This window comes from Engystomops pustulosus, chromosome 3, assembly GCF_040894005.1.
Source record: "Engystomops pustulosus chromosome 3, aEngPut4.maternal, whole genome shotgun sequence".
NCBI lineage: Eukaryota > Metazoa > Chordata > Amphibia > Anura > Leptodactylidae > Engystomops > Engystomops pustulosus.
In genome coordinates, this window is record NC_092413.1 from 89,387,086 (window position 1) to 89,404,183 (window position 17,098).

The 17,098-nt window shown below is 42.5% G+C and overlaps 1 protein-coding gene across 1 annotated transcript in view; it reads left to right on the plus strand.

Moving 5' to 3' along the window:
• Positions 1-4,248: 4,248 nt before the first annotated feature.
• Positions 4,249-17,098, plus strand: part of EZR (ezrin) — a 58,010-nt gene continuing 45,160 nt past the window's right edge. Inside the window, exons 1-2 of the mRNA XM_072141370.1 lie at positions 4,249-4,379; positions 5,652-5,743. Coding sequence (XP_071997471.1) covers positions 5,732-5,743 — 12 coding nt within the window. The 5' untranslated portion in view covers positions 4,249-4,379; positions 5,652-5,731. The remainder of the gene's footprint in view (positions 4,380-5,651; positions 5,744-17,098) is intronic.

The following is a 17,098-nucleotide window of genomic DNA, read 5'->3' on the forward strand; positions in this document are numbered from 1 at the left end:
GACATCGGAAGGGAATCCTTTTCAGAGAAGTGTCGGGCTTAGCGGAGAGACCACGTCATCAGCTTCAGATCTGTCCATATATGGTCACTGCATCTCCTAGGGTTCCCCAGAGCAGACATCGGGAGGGAATCCTTTTCAGAGAAGTGTCGGGCTTAGCGGAGAGAGCAGGGACCACGTCATCAGGTCAGATCAGCATCTGTCCATATATGGTCTCCAGGGATTCCCCAGACACAAGCTCTTTATATAATTAAATTACATAAAGTTTTGCCCAGGCTGAGATTCAAACCTGGGACCCTCTGCACTGCAGACAGAAGCTTAACTAACTGAGCTATAAGCCCAGTGATACAGAGCTGAGGATTTCTGGTAACTAAGACATGTTATCTGCCATTTACACTGTGACACAGACTAATGCCCTGATATATAGAGAGGGATCTTCTCAGAGATTATTATTGTAATTATTGAGACTATTATTATTATTATTATAAATTTTATTATTTTTATTATTATGGAGATGATTATTAATAATGGTAAAAATAATAATAATCATCTCAATAATAATAATAATAATAATAATAATAATAGTCTCAATAATTACAATAATCTGAGAAGATCCCTCCCTATATACCAAGGCATTATATAGTCATAGTTCTTAGTTACCAAAATTCTCTACCTTGTTAATCACAGAGGCTATAGCTCAGTTGGTTGAGGCGCTGTGTTATCATTGTACATGGACACTGCAGGTTCTGGGTTCAAGTCCCAATGAGGATAATTTTTTTTTTTTTTTTTATTGAGATGATTTTTATTATTTCAATATGGCTAAAATTTGGGGCGTGGCCACGGGGGTGTGGCTTAGGGGGATACACGTGCCGCCATTTTGTCCCTCTTTCCTTTTCACAAATGTTGGGAGGTATGCACCCCCCCCCCCCCCGGCGTGTATGAAGAGGACTGTGAACCTTCTTCATATACAGGCAGTCCTTGGGTTATTTACAAGATAGGTTCCTTAGGTTTGTACTTAAGTTGAATTTGTATGTAAGTAGGAATTGTATATTTTATAATTGTAGATCCAGCCAAAATTTTTTTTGTCCCAGTGACAATTAGATTTTCAAAATTTTTTGCTGTAATGAAACCCGAAGATTATCAATAAAGCTTCATTACAGACACCTTACAGCTGATTATTGCAGCCTGGGACTAAAGTAACAGAAATCAGAAAGGTCACAGTGGGCAGAGGGGTCTGTCTGTAACTAGGGGTTGCCTGTAAGTCGAGTGTCCTTAAGTAGGGGACCACCTGTACCTGAAACCTGTTAAGGACATACATGTACTATGTGCAGTCCTTAAAGGAAACCTACCACTTAGAATGGCAGGGGTAAGCTGTAAGTACCGAGCACCAGCTCAGGGTGAGCTGGTGCCGATACTTACTTTCGTTAGTGTTATAAACCGCGGTATCGCGGTTTTAACACTTTTTAAACTTTAGAGCAGGAGAGGCTTCGGCGCTGCGTGCGCCTCCATAGGAAATAGCTCTAAATAGCCCCTTCTGCTCTAAAGTTTAAAAAGTGTTAAAATCGCGATATAACACTAACGAAAGTAAGTACCGGCACCAGCTCACCCTGAGCTGGGGCTCGGTACTTACAGCTTACCCCTACCATTCTAAATGGTAGGTTTTCTTTAAAGGACATCTATCACCAGATCAAGGATTGTAAACCAAGCACACTTACATGCTGGTGTGCGCCCCCTCTGGCAGGATCTGCTCTTCTTTTAGCTTCTTATTCCCTGGTTTTAACAAAAAAAAGTCTCATAGGAGTTAATGGAGCCTGGAGCCCCTCAGACTAATTTGCGTAATTTTTAAAGCCCTTTTTTCGTAAAAACAAGGGCATAACCACCTTAAAGAAGAGCAGATCCTGCCAGAGGGGGCACACACCAGTATGTCTGTATGTTTGGTTTGCAATCCTTGATCTGATGATAGATGTCCTTTAAGAGGTTAATTACTGATTCCAGGAATGTTAAACAGTCCATCAGATAACAAGCCTCAGGCCCCATTCACACCTTGCAGTTCTTGATCTGTTTTAAAGGGGTTGTCCGAGTTTAAAAAAATAATAAAATATATGTGGCCGGGAGGGGGGTGACTAAAACAATAAAGCTGTACTTACCTCCGGCTTCCGGCCGGTCGTGGCCGGGTACGCCTATCCGTCCCTATACACAGCATTGTGTATGGGGGCCGGAAGGTTGTCGGGTCCGGCCGGAACTGAGTCCAGCGCTGCTCCGGCGGCCATGTTTGTTTACATGGCGCCCGGACCGGAGCGACAGCAGCGCTGGATACCGGAGGGCACCGGAGGTAAGTACAGCTTTATTGTTTTAGTCACCCCCCCCCCCCCTCCCGGCCACATATATTTTATTTTTTTTTTAAACTCGGACAACCCCTTTAATTCCATTTAAAAACGCAACAGGGAGGGGCTCATTCCAGAACAAAAGTGTTTCAGTATAAAGACATACGTGTTCTGGCAAAGCCCCTGCCATTTGCAGTTTTCAATGCAGTTAAAACTCATCAAAAAACAAAAAGTGTACATGGGGCCTGAGGCTTGTTTTTTGCAGGATTGTTTTACATGTCCTCATTCACTTCTATGGGCTCCTGCTCATGGCTGTGAATTTCATAGCCCTTTTTATGAGCCAACTGCCTGAGCTGCAAATGACAGAGCAGGTCCTAACCATGTTTGTGGTTCAGGCTATTACTATGTACTTACATCCCAATGATAAGTAACCCTCAAACAATGTTCCATGGGACTATTGTTTGCATCCCAAGAACTGCACAAGTGTAGTGTGCAGAAAGCCAGATACTGCTTTCACACATTATGTTTTTTTTGTTGCAAAAATTTTAAGTTTGTCTGCTGAATGGACATGCATTCAAATGGAAGAGGAACAGATCGTCTTTCCAAAGCATTGAATACGCAACAAAAAACGCAATGTGTGAACATGGCCACAGGCTGCATTCACACCTTGCATTTGGCTCTCACGTATCCATGAAGCAGCTGGTGGGCCCCCAGAATTAATTTCACTGGTGGGCCCTTGGTACCCCAGTCCGACCCTGAGGAAGTGGACGAGTGCCGGGGCGGGAGGTATGTACCAGGTTTATTATTTTTGTGGGTGTCATGGCTGTATATATTACTGGGGGGGCTGTGTATACAGGGGGCTGAAACTGTATATATAACTGGGGGCTGAGGCTGTAAATATTACTGGGGGCTGTGGATTTGAGCTGAAGACATTTGACTGTGAATTCAGCAGAGATAAACCATGGCCTGAAGAACTCATAAAGAAGTCCTCCTCCTGATGGAGCAGATCATCACCTGTAATGTTTGTGTCATTGACTGACTACTCGTGACGTAGGTGCTATCATTGGCCAGGGATGTGGGGGCAGCATTTTCAAACTTCGCCTCAGGCAGCAAAAAGGCTAGAATCAGCCCAGGCCGTCACTAGATTCCTGTGCTTGCCTACGCTCACTGTCCTCCACTTGGCCAGGGGTGAGTGCCGAGATGGCTGGATAATTTGGGGGTATACAACGGTCGGTGTGCGGGAGCTCCGACTCTGCTTCCTCACATTCCCACATCAGAACTGTGCAGAGCCTTAGACATGGGCATGGATGGGGCGTAGAGCGGCGTGTTCCTCGACGGAGGTGGTGAGCATAGGGCGTTCCTGCCCCGTGCCTGTGTACTTTTTAAAAATGTTTGTAGGTTTCTGCACAAGAATACGCCAGGTCGGACCTGGAATAGTTTTGCCATGCAGCGCGGATGAACCTTAGACCCTCTGTAAGGGCAAGGTATGTTCTCAACCCTTGGGTTGTTAAAATGCAAGTTTGTATGCACATTTGTCCATCTCATTTTATTATCTTTATCCATTTTGGTACATGTATAATTTGAAGTCTGATTGATACAGATTGTCAAGGGAAATTCCTTTTTCACTTCAAGCATCTGATTCCTCTGCTGTCCAGCAGGTGGTCCTGCTGCTTTGTTACACATGGTTTGCAATACACCAGGGGGACAATGTGGAGCTGCTTTATTACACCTTTTCTGTCAGTAGTTGAGGTGAGTCTGTGCTCTGCAGCCAGGTTGCCCCAGGGACACTCTTCCCCCTGCTCATTAGCTCCTGAGGAAGCCACAGTCTTCTTCCATGGAAATACATAGCTGGGACCTTCAGCTTAGCTTTGAGCTTTTCCCTGTGGTGACTATAGGGAGAGGCAGGTATAGTGACACCAGGTCGCAGCAGTAGAGGGAGTGGCGGGCTGGAGGGTGGAGGGAGGGACCTGCTCCACTAAGTTTGTCAGTCAGCAGCCATATTGCAGTACAGGAGCACCCAGGCAGAGCAGGGCACCTCGGGCAGTGACTGGCAGGAGGGTAAGTGTCTGTGCCATATTGTTTCTCTCCTATGCATTCAGACTAGAGGGCGTTATGACAGCAGGTGGCAGTGGGATTAGAGACATGTTAGTGGCAGCAGGGCACAGATTGTAGGTGAAGCACCTGTTGCGGAGCATGTAGTGTCACCCCTGTTATGGCCCCCGTATAGGGCACCTGTGTGTGGTGACTTGTGTGCCTGCAGGTGACACGCATCATGGCTGTAACCCCTGGTGCCCTGCATTATCCAGGCAGGAATACACCCGTGTGCACAGGGCATGGCAGGCGTCTGCAACCCTCTTCATACGCTACAAAGTAGGAAAGTGGCAGAACAAGTTAGGATTCAGTCAGACAGGTAGAGGTGGGGCTGCTGAGGCTCCGTGCCTGCATTCCCACCACAGAACATTGCCTCACGGTGAACTCTGCCTAAAAAGGGTCATTCACCTGGGGGACACAAGCACATGTCACCAGGTACCTTATGTCACTAAGAAATAAGGCTACTATTTTACAAGGGTCCATGGTTGTGCTGGGGTTATAGTGGGCAGACATACCCTCCTTACTCCCCACCATGCTACCCCCTGCCCTCCTTCACTTCTAGAGAGACAGTCCTGTTTGCCTAAATGTGTCTTCAAGCCAAATAGTTGTTTGATTTGTGTCTTTCCTCGTAGGGAGCACAGATTCCACAGTGGTGAGTGGTACCAACCTAAGCTGGCATCTCCAAGGGTTCCAGGGATTTCCTTTATGACATATAAATAACTATATGATATATTTCTCCTTACAGGGAGGGATAAGATATAATGTCCTATACAATATATGCCTCCTTACAGGGAGGGATAAGTTTGGGTGAATTCATCATTTTTTACAACCATTACCTCAGAAACAAAAAAAAATGCAGAATCCATTTTTTGTGTGTATTTTAACCTAGTGTGCAGCCTTAGGGACCCAAAAGTGCACCCAAAGCAGTCAGATGCGGGATTGTATGTGCAGGGATTGGTCAATCTAAAATGCTAAGACACAGGATCCGTGGAGCTTTCTGGGTGTGGTGGAAGTGACCTTTCTAAGGTTGTAATTGGACTTTCTGCCACTGGGTGAGGCATGTTCCTTCATAGTCACTTGGAACTGCTTGTTTTATGATTCATAGACCTGAGCACAAAACCTTAAATTAGCTTCTTCCCACAATAATCCTTACATCCTGTGAGGCAGGAATACAGTGCGTGTCATGAAGTTGCTGGTCCTGGATTAGCCACTTTAAACACACCATTTTCATTTTTTCAGGACACCGTGAAATATTGAAATATTGATCTTGGAATCTAACATTTTTAATTTTGACAAAAGACCTTGAAAACGCACCAACCATGCCTAAACCGGTAAGTCTGCATCACCTACCTGCAGTGATTTTATTATATGATTTTTGGAAAATATGTTGTATTTTGGGAAGAAAGATTATGACATGTAATGTGCTTTGATCAATATGTACTTTCAACATATTTTTTCACCTTACAGAGTTGTCTATTCAAGGGCAGAATCCCTGTGGCTTTTAGCATTGACTTAAGGCTGTTTCTCCCTGCCCCGGTAGGTTGGTGAGTCATGGACCGACCACAGTGTCCAGGATGGAACTACTTGCGTCACATGTCACTCTGCTCGATCCATGATACCCAGACCAGCCACAGCTGTGAGAGCTGACCTTTATTTGCAGGGGGCAGGGGTGGAGTTTAACTCCCTTTGGAATATTCAGCAATAAATGATGGATTGGAGACTCTAATCCTATATTTGTAAATCATTTTTTAGGGGTTTGTATAAAAAGTCCACTCTAAGGCTACATTCACACTACAGTATGGGGAACGTATATACGGGCGACGTATATGCGGCCGATATACGCCCCAAATACACTTCTATGGGCTCGTGGCGCCCTACGGGAGCGGTAAGGTGCAGCACACGTGCGGCACCGTACCGCTCCGTAGCCTGGGAAAAGATAGGACATGTCCTATCTTTTCCCGTATTACGGCGCAGCGGCCACACATCGCTATGAAGAGGGGCGGGGGTGAGCTGCGCTCACCTCCTCTCCCCGCGCTGCCGTGTGCCCGCAGTGGGAATGTAGTCTAAGCTGTTGCCATTTTGTAGCCAAGGGTCAAAGGAGGGCAACAATTATTTCTTGTTACACGTTCATTGTTTTCAGAGTTTGTTGAAAGTTTATGACAAACTTAAAGATGTGCTCCACCTTCAGCCGCCACCACCTGTATAGCGGAAAGTAAACTACTCGGTCTTACGTGTAATGGTTTCAAACACAGGGTCAGAATTACAGACACTCTACTGATTTACAATGTGTCAGATTTAAGACAGCGGCTTAAACCCTCAGAAAATAACGATTACACAATTTATTCGCATGTAGACATATTTACTGGAGACATTCCACCATGTGTGGGAATGTGACTAGAAATGAACATCTTTTATAAAATGATCATTCTGAACAAAGACTTAAAATTTACTTTTCTTCAAATTACATTCGATTGGCTGAGCCTGACTCTGTTTCCAGTACAGATGAACCCATCAATTAATTGACAATATATAGTAAATCTTTATTAGATTTACTATTGATAGATTTGAGGAGTGCACTATCAAGTTTCCCTGGAATGAAATAGTTGTGTCATAATGTTGTCTAGTTTTCATAGACCATTACAAAATTATAAAATCATTTTGAAGTTGTTTGTCACAAAAAACGGCACAGCTCAAGGTACTTTTGACCCCTTTTCCCACAATACAGTTTGTGTGTCAAAAGCTTAGATAACTTCATGGTTGACATTTCTGTATACAGGACACGGAGAGCAGTGTAAATATATCAGGGTCGATAATCATGCATGTTTTATCACAAAAAATCCACATTTTACTGCCATTGGCATTGTGACCACAAGTGCCTATAAGCTATATGTACATAGTCTCACTGTAATGTTTCCCAGCCACTCCCTACTACTCTTTCTGACAGCTCAGGCGTCCAACCATTATTTAGAGCAAAGCTGGTTAGTGCACATGAAGGCTCTGCCCCTGAGTCTTTATATGTTACTTGGTTCCATCTGTGCTATACTAAAACCAATCTCTCTTATCCTCTACTATAGCACACTTACTGACAGACTCAAATTGAGCTGCAGAAATGAAGAGAACCTGATCATCTTGAGATCAGTGATTTTCATCCATTTCAAATGTGTTGTGAAATAACTCAGTTTCCTTTTTACTAGTCCTAGTTTTGTTTTATTCCCGTTTGTATGTGCTCATATTGTTTCTTCAGAGGACATTGCCCCCTGAGTGAGCCGTGAGATATAATTCATTTTCTCAACAATAGGTTGAACTGGTGGCCTGAATGTTATCAGGGTTTGCAAGCTCGCACAATGCACCTGTCATCAAAATAAGAGTTACGATTGCATGCTGACCAATGTAGAATTTGTTGTTTGTTCGTGTAACTAAAGGGTTTCAGACAATGGTACAGGCCTGAAATTACATTTGATCACAAGACTCTGCAATAAAAAGTAATGTTCTAGTTCTGGCTCTAAATCTAGTAACAACAGAGGATAGAGTTCGGCTCTGCCTCTGTATGCCATTACAGAATAATAATAATAATGCTTTAATTAATAATGCTTTAATTATATAGCGCACATAGATTACGCCGCGCTGCACCGAGTTTGCCAAATTGGTCCCTGTCCCCAATGGGGCTCACAGTCTAGTTAACCTACCAGTATGTTTTTGGGGTGTGGGAGGAAACCAGAGGAAACCCAAGCAAACAGACAGAACATACAAACTTTGCAGATATTGACCCTGGGGCATGAACCCAGGGACATGTATATTAGCAGTGATGATTTTTAATCCACAAACAAACATAGCGCTAGCACTTGCAAAAAAAACTTTCAAACATTCAATTTATTACGTCTATAGTAAAATCAGATAAAGTGCATAGTTTTGCTGAAGAAGAACTGAATGTAAAATGTTCATAGGATTGCAGGGGAACTATGCACATTATGTGATTTTACCAAAGATGGAACAAACTGTATTATATTATATTATATATTGTATTATATTATATATTATATTATATAGTATTCTCAAGTGCCAGATTGCAATTTTTGTTTTATGATTGCTGTCCGACACGACGTGGATCTCTGTGTACCAAGCTAAGATGTGAGGACTGCTTTATTAATACCAGCTATTGTTAGTGAGCTGACTGCTCAAATCTTCTCCCTTCTGTATATCTACAAGTGATTTTTAAAAGATACAGCCCAGCCTCCTGCAGTCAGACAACCCAGCTTCCTGCAGTCAGATAACCCCACCTAATGCAGTCAGACAACCCAGCCTCCTGCAGTCAGACAACCCAGCCTCCTGCAGTCAGACAACCCAGCCTCCTGCAGTCAGACAACCCAGCCTCCTGCAGTCAGACAACCCAGCCTCCTGCAGTCAGACAACCCAGTTTCCTGCAGTCAGACTACCCAGCCTCCTGCAGTCAGACAACCCAGCCTCCTGCAGTCAGACAACCTAGCCTCCTGCAGTCAGACAACCCAGCCTCCTGCAGTCAGACAACCCAGCCTCCTGCAGTCAGACAACCCAGCCTCCTGCAGTCAGACTACCCAGCCTCCTGCAGTCAGACAATCCAGCCTCCTGCAGTCAGACAACCAAGCCTCCTGCAGTCAGACAACCCATTTTCCTGCAGTCAAACAACCCCGCCTCCTGCAGTCAGACAACCCCACCTCATGCAGTCAGACAACCCCGCCTTTTACAGTCAGACAGTCCCACCTCCTACAGTCAGACAGCCCCTCCTCCTGCAGTCACACAACCCTCCCTCCTGCAGTCAGACAACCCTGCCTCCTACAGTCAGACAACCCCGTCTCCTACAGTCAGATAGCCCCACCTCCTGCAGTCAGATAGCTTCACCTCCTGCAGTCAGACAACCCAGCCTCCTGCAGTCAGACAACCCAGCCTCCTGCAGTCAGACAACCCAGCCTCCTGCAGTCAGACAACCCAGCTTCTTGCAGTCAGACAACCCAGCTTCCTGCAGTCAGACTACCCAGCCTCCTGCAGTCAGACAACCCAGCCTCCTGCAGTCAGACAACCAAGCCTCCTGCAGTCAGACAACCCATTTTCCTGCAGTCAAACAACCCCGCCTCCTGCAGTCAGACAACCCCACCTCATGCAGTCAGACAACCCCGCCTTTTACAGTCAGACAGCCCCACCTCCTACAGTCAGACAGCCCCTCCTCCTGCAGTCACACAACCCTCCCTCCTGCAGTCAGACAACCCTGCCTCCTACAGTCAGACAACCCCGTCTCCTACAGTCAGATAGCCCCACCTCCTGCAGTCAGATAGCTTCACCTCCTGCAGTCAGACAACCCAGCCTCCTGCAGTCAGACAACCCAGCCTCCTGCAGTCAGACAACCCAGCCTCCTGCAGTCAGACAACCCAGCTTCTTGCAGTCAGACAACCCAGCTTCCTGCAGTCAGACTACCCAGCCTCCTGCAGTCAGACAACCCAGCCTCCTGCAGTCAGACAACCAAGCCTCCTGCAGTCAGACAACCCATTTTCCTGCAGTCAAACAACCCCGCCTCCTGCAGTCAGACAACCCCACCTCATGCAGTCAGACAACCCCGCCTTTTACAGTCAGACAGCCCCACCTCCTACAGTCAGACAGCCCCTCCTCCTGCAGTCACACAACCCTGCCTCCTGCAGTCAGACAACCCTGCCTCCTACAGTCAGACAACCCCGTCTCCTACAGTCAGATAGCCCCACCTCCTGCAGTAAGACAGCCCCTCCTCCTGCAGTCAGACAACCCTGCCTCCTACAGTCAGACAACCCTGTCTCCTACAGTCAGATAGCCCCACCTCCTGCAGTCAGATAGCTTCACCTCCTGCAGTCAGACAGCCCCACCTCCTGCAGTCAGACAACCCTGCCTCCTGCAGTCAGACAACCCCACCTCCTGTAGTCAGTTTGCTCTGCCAACTCCATGCACCTGGTGTCCCAGCCCTAGGATGCCACATACATGGAGTGGGCAGAGAAAAATGACTGCAGGAGGGGGTGTTTTCTGACTGCAGGAGGCAGGGTTGTCTGACTGCTTCCTACAAAAGAATAAAAGCTGATTTGTCATTCATGCTGCAATCTAGAAAAATGCTTAAAATACCTCCAGGTGGTGTACATACTACAGAATAAGTTATTGTTAGTGGGTTTGGGAGGGTTAGTGTGGAGACAATAATGCTTTAAGGCTACCTGCACATGAACATGGCCAAAATTGGACATGAAAACAGATGTTAACATCCATTTTTATGGCCGATTTGCATCATTCTGTCCCCCTGATTTTCACAGATCCTCATGAAATTTAGACCATTTATTTAGTAGAATGGGTTTAGCCATTCCACAGCCATTCCGCAAGCATCAGGAACCAGACAAAACCAGCAGGTTTCCCATGTGCTTTTGATAAATGACACTCTGCGGAACAGAAATCTACAGAACACTTTCCCGTAGTGTGTGTATGGCTTTGGACAATACCGCCACTGTATTATGCTGTGGATTTTCTCTAGGTAATACGCTCCATTGATGACAGCATCTAGGCTTTCATTGGATACCAGCATATAAGGCATGGCCCCATCTTTCCATATTTTTAGTTCCCTTTTCTTTTTTTATTTTGTGCACATAGAACTGTAAATCATTTTATTTGTCATTGGAGGCTAAGTGTTGATGCTTACAGTTGTCGTTTTGTGAGTATTAGCATTTAGGAAATTAGCAATTATAACAATGCACTTGGTGAAGACTGAGGAATATACAGTATATAACATCTGTATGATACCTCTCCCAGGCTTCAGGTTCTTTTATTTAGAAGACCTGAGTTTAATAATGCTGTCTGGTTTTCCAGGTTGCATTTGGGAAACAGCTTCTGACCAACAAAGGATACATGTTTTGATCGTAGAAAAGACAGATGATAATAGGATTATGCATGGTTGCTAGGGGCTTGACAAATACAGTCAAAGGCTGGTCTGTGTCTGAGTGGTGTTTTAATACCCAGTTTCTAGTGTCTGATCAGGACACTGTTCAAGACATAGGATTCTAATTATGGTAATTTACACACTCAAAAAAAATAAAAATAATAAGGATAAAAACAGTGTTTGAGTGCATAAACTTTTAGGGCTGTAAATGCTGCAATACATTTTAAATCATTTTTGTTTTCAGTCATCGATGTAGCAGCAACTAAAAAACCTTAGTGTACATCGAATTGAAAGTAGTTTTGGTAAGTAAAGAAAACCCCTTAGACTAGGTGCAATTTCGGCACCTTTTAACATACAAATCCACAGAGATTTTTGAGTAACTGCTGTAGTATTCAAATAGAATACTTCTCTAGCAGTGACTCAGAGCAGAGGGAAGGGGCTGTGCTATAAGATCTCAAACTCCAATGCACCAGAAATGCTCCAAGTTGAGCTACAATCCTGGAATAGAAATGCATTTTTCACAGTCCTGCTGTTACTTACAACACAAATAAAGGTAAGGATACAGAGCTATCCAGGGCCAAAAACTAACACTCTCTGTCTCGCGGGCTGAATTATAAATTAGTATAATTATAAATTATAAATTAGTATAATAATCTTTATTTATATAGCACCATCACATCTTGTAGCTCTTTACAAATGATTTGGGACATATACAAATAAAACATTACAGAGTAATTATATATAAATACATAGCCATATAGTCCCAAAGAATAAAGTAGAGGTGTCATTTGGAGCTGACATTGAAAGCCACAAAAACCATGTTGACAAAATAGTCTTTCTACAATATCCTCACATTTGGAATTTTCTTTAGAAAGCTTCAGTAACCATGGAATATGAAATTCTTACAAAAGTTCTTCTGACAAAATTCTTAAATATACTAAGGATAAAAAAATAGCACATTCCCAAATTCACTGTTATTAACAAAAATACAGCATTTCACAGATATAATTACACTATCAGTCCTGGTGTATATCATTTCAGTTGCCCCTGGATCTGACCGTAAATCTGACTGTGGTCGGGCAAGGCAGATTCTTCTCAGGAATAGCTTCTCCTATCTGCATACTGTTGTGCTCTCTGCATCCAGCCCCTCCCCCCTCCATTACAAACACAGGCACTCTCTGCTGGCAAGCAGCATGCAGAGTTTATTATGCAAGCTACAGATAAGATAAGTTCTTTTGTTTTGTGTTATAGCTGAGATGTAGCAGAGCTGAAGTGTGTCATTGTGTGTTATATCCATCTGATGGATCTCATTGTCTCTCATCTCTGATCTGTTGTCTCATCTCTCTTTTTCTATGTGTCAGATACTAGTAAATTGTTCAGAAGCTAAATAAAAGTGTGTATAAACCTTTACCCTGATAATCTAAGCACATTGTCAGCAAACAGCATATCTGAGCACTAGAGGGATCATGAAGTTTCTGCTTAGAGAGTCCTCACCCACACTCTGGAATTTTACACTGACCATCACTGAGTGATAGGAGCTAAAACAGCAATAAAAATCCCTAAATTAGGGATTAAAATTTGAGATCTTTGTTTCATGGGCAAACGCTTTTAAAGGAATAATGTGTATGTAAGAAAATCCCATGATAGGCTAGGATATCCAAATGGGTCTACAAGAGGGTCTTTTTATTCTTCATCTGGCCGTATGAATTTCACATAAAAAAATGCTTGAAATAGTTTCATAAATTAATGCCGTGTAGTTACACATGGCTCTTCCAAAGGTTTGTGCCCACAAGAACTATGTCAGAGGCCACAACTTGGTAACTTGTACTACGGTATACTGAGGACTATATGGGAATTACAATTGGCCTGTATATTATTGGTTATGGTTATTATCTTTGGCTTTTATCCTAGTCTTTCTTAAAGGTCTGTTAAATGTGTTCTCCAATAATAATGTGCTATCCTAGGGAGTTATTCAAATTGCCATATTTGTGCATCAGCTTTACCTTTCTCTTTATGAACATCATAGGAACACCATACGTTTCAATGGAAGAAGCAACAAGCCCTGACAATAAACTAAAAATACAGTAACACAGAGGTCCATTTGCTTCCTCATATGTGAACTAGTCATAACAGTAACTGACTGATGACACACCATATGTTATTACTGAGTGCCCATAAATACCTGGCATATCTTTCTGAAACATGGTTGTCTTATCAGTTTTTGTAGTAATGTATTGGATTCCTAGACATAGGGCTTGTTGCTTAGTAGCAAATGAGTTGATTCTTTACCATACAGATGAGAAGCATGACGCAGAAAAGCATGAAAGTGACTTCATTTATAGATTATTCTTAGTGTATGATTCAGTGGGAGTATCAGGATGTGTCCGCTATGTGTATTGTACTGCATTGATCACACACCTTCGGTACACAGGAACCAAGTCAGTCAAGAATGTGAGGGCAATGTTCAGCAAATGCCAATAATAAAGTTAACCATTATTTCTAGCTGTGGTTTGGAGATATGTGCCCTATATATACATACATATATATATATATAGATGTGTGTGGATGCACAATTTTATACTATGATACGTGAAGCTATTCTTCAGCAGTGAAGGAATTACTATATAAACCATTAGTAGAAACAAGATATTTATGGAGACCAATAGACCAATACAATAGATAATATCCTATGCATGTCACAGACGTTGATCATAAGTTGACAATACAACTGCGCTTACAAATATTTCCAAAACTATGCTAGATTATATTTCTAAGGTGTATTAATAATAATGCCACACATAATAATGTCTCTTGGATATGGCCACATAGAGTCTACCCTTGGATAATCCTTGTGGTTGGAGCATGTCATTTTGACCTGTGTCAGGACTGGTAGATTACTAACAGGAACTTGCATAGACCAAGACTGACAACATTAAGGCCATATTCAGAAGCGCAAGCTTAGAAAGGCAATTCAAGTGCAGCCGGGAGGAGTTTTTCCTGATTGTATATGCATTTAAACTTATAAACTTGTGGTCTGAAACCACTGAAAGCCCCACTGGTTTTGGATTGTTTACCAGCAAAACACATGTTGCTTTGTCCCATTTGCAAGCATTTCAGTCTAAACTCCTAAGCGATCAAGAGAACCTCCTCCCTGCTCTGATTCAATTGCGTCTCTAAAAGAAATCCAAACGCAGCCTTTTATCGTGGCCTAAGAGTATTGGGAAACATTACTGAAAGGGATTTTCCTTTAAAACCTTTTTTAGTCTTCAAGGAAATTATTTTACTTGAGGTGTCAAATGTAATTTCCTAGTCAATATACAGGCGGTCCCCTACTTAACCCCTAGGCGCACCACGACGTTATACTACGTCCCCGGGGCTAGATGCTTAGCGCACCGGGACGTAGTATAACGTCTAGCTTCTGGGACCGGCTCACGAACGGAGCCGGTACCAGAAGCAGCGGCTGTCAGCTGTCTATCACAGCTGACACCGCGCTGTAACACCCGCGATCGGAGCCGGCTCCGATCGCGGGCGTTAACCCCTTACACGCCGCGGTCAAGCATGACCGCGGCGTGTAAGGGTGTTCCTGCTGTGGATCGGATCCCCCGTGCCGCTTACCGGGGGATCCGATCCTCTTCCGGGCAGCTCCGAGGACTGGCATGTGCCCCGGAGCTGCCCGGTCTCCATGGCAGCCAGACCCCTTCCGGGTCTGGCTGTAAACTGTCTGAGCATGCGCAAGCTTGCTCAGACAGTTTACACTGCTCTACAATAAAATAGTATTGTAGAGCAGTGTATTGAACTTAAACCAGTGATCAGAGCATCACTGGTTTAAGTTCAAGTATGTATAAGTAAAAAAAAATGCAAAAACAGTTAACACTACACATTATAATAAATAAAAAATAAATACATAAAATATAAGCCCCTAAAATGTCACTTTCCCATAAAAAACTTAATAAAGTATAAAAAACATAAAAACACAAAAAAAACCTGCATATTTGGTATTGCCGCGTCCGTAACAATCTGCATAATAAAACAGAATTGTTACTGGACCCGCACGGTAAACGCCGGAGGAAAAAAACGCAAAAAACGTTCCGAAAAAAGATAATTTTTAATTAATACCCTATAAAAAATGCTCTAAAAAGTGATTTTAAAAATTTTATGCACTCTAAAATAAGCCCACTAAAAAGAACAACTGTTCTCGCAAAAAATAAGCCCCTAACCAGATTTGTCAGCCAAAAAATAAAAAAGTTATGCATATGAAAAGATGGTGATGCTAAAATGAATAAGATTTTCTCCAAATTTGTTTTTATTCAGTACAATTGAATAAAATACACAAAACCCCCACATATTTGGTATCCCTGCGTCCGTAACAATCTGTATAATAAAACAGAATTGTTATTAGATCCGCAAAGTGAACCCCGTAAAAAACAACCTAAAAAAACTCTCTCTGAAAAAGATGATTTTTTATTAATGCCCTTTAAAAATGCTCTAAAAAAAGTGATTTTAAAAAGTTACGCAATCTAAAATAAGACCACTAAAAAGAGCTATCATTCTTGCAAAAAATAAGCCCTTAAACAGATTTGTGAGGTGAAAAATAAAAAAGTTATACATATGAAAGACGGTGATGCTAAAATTAACAACAATTTTGCCAAATTACTTTTTATTCAGTAAAAATGGTAAAAAATTAAAAATATATATAAATGAAGTATTTTCATAATCGTGGCGACCCATAGAATAAAAATAATATACTATTTTTATGGTATGGTTAACGGCCAAATAAAAAACACATAAAAATTTTCCTAAAAATTGATGATTTTCATTTCCTCCACCAACAAAGAGTTAATTAAATCTCACCAATTAAATGTAGATGCCCCAAAATTACATACCAGAAAAGTGCATCTCATGTGGCAAAAGAAATAAGCCCCTATAGGTCCTCATTAAAAAAAAGAAAAAAATTATAGCCTGTACAATGTGACATAGCAAATCTGATTTGGATGGCGCCTCCTTCCCTTCTATGCCCGGCCGTGCGCCCATACAGAAGTTACCACCACATATAGAGTATCCGTGTACTCGGGAGAAATTGGGTATCAAACTTTGTGGAGCCTTTTTTAATTTAATCCATTTTAAATGTTTAATTTTCCACCCAAAATGAGTGTATTGTGAAAAAATATTACAATTTGCAGACTGCACCTCCATTTTGTTTTAACCCCTATAAAACACGTAAAGGGTTAACAAACTTCTTAAAAGTAGTTTTTCATACGTTGAGGGGTGTAGTTTCCACAATGGGGTAATTTACGAGTCTTGCTATTATTTAGGCCTCTCAGTGTCAATTAGAAGTTGATCAGGTCCATCTAAGTACGGGTTTTGGCGATTTTACAAAAAATGTGAAAAATGGCACCCAAATTCTGAGCCTCATAACATTCTAGTAAAATATGTGGAATCTTAAAAAACCATGCCAACATAAAGCAGACATTTGGGAAATGTAAGTTATGAATTTATTTGGGAGCTATGACTTTCTGAATCAAAAGTAGAGAATTTAGAACGTTGAAAATAAAGAATTTTTCAAAATTTTTGCCAAATTTTGTTTTTTTTCATAACTAAACGCAAAAGATTTCATCCAAATTTTTAAACTAATTTGAAGTACAATGTGTCACGAGAAAACAATCTCAAAATCCCCTGGATATCTCACAGCGTTCCCACGCTATAACCACTTATAGTGACACAGGCCAGATTTGAAAAATGGGGCCGCGTCCTTTAGGCCAAAAGATGCTGTGTC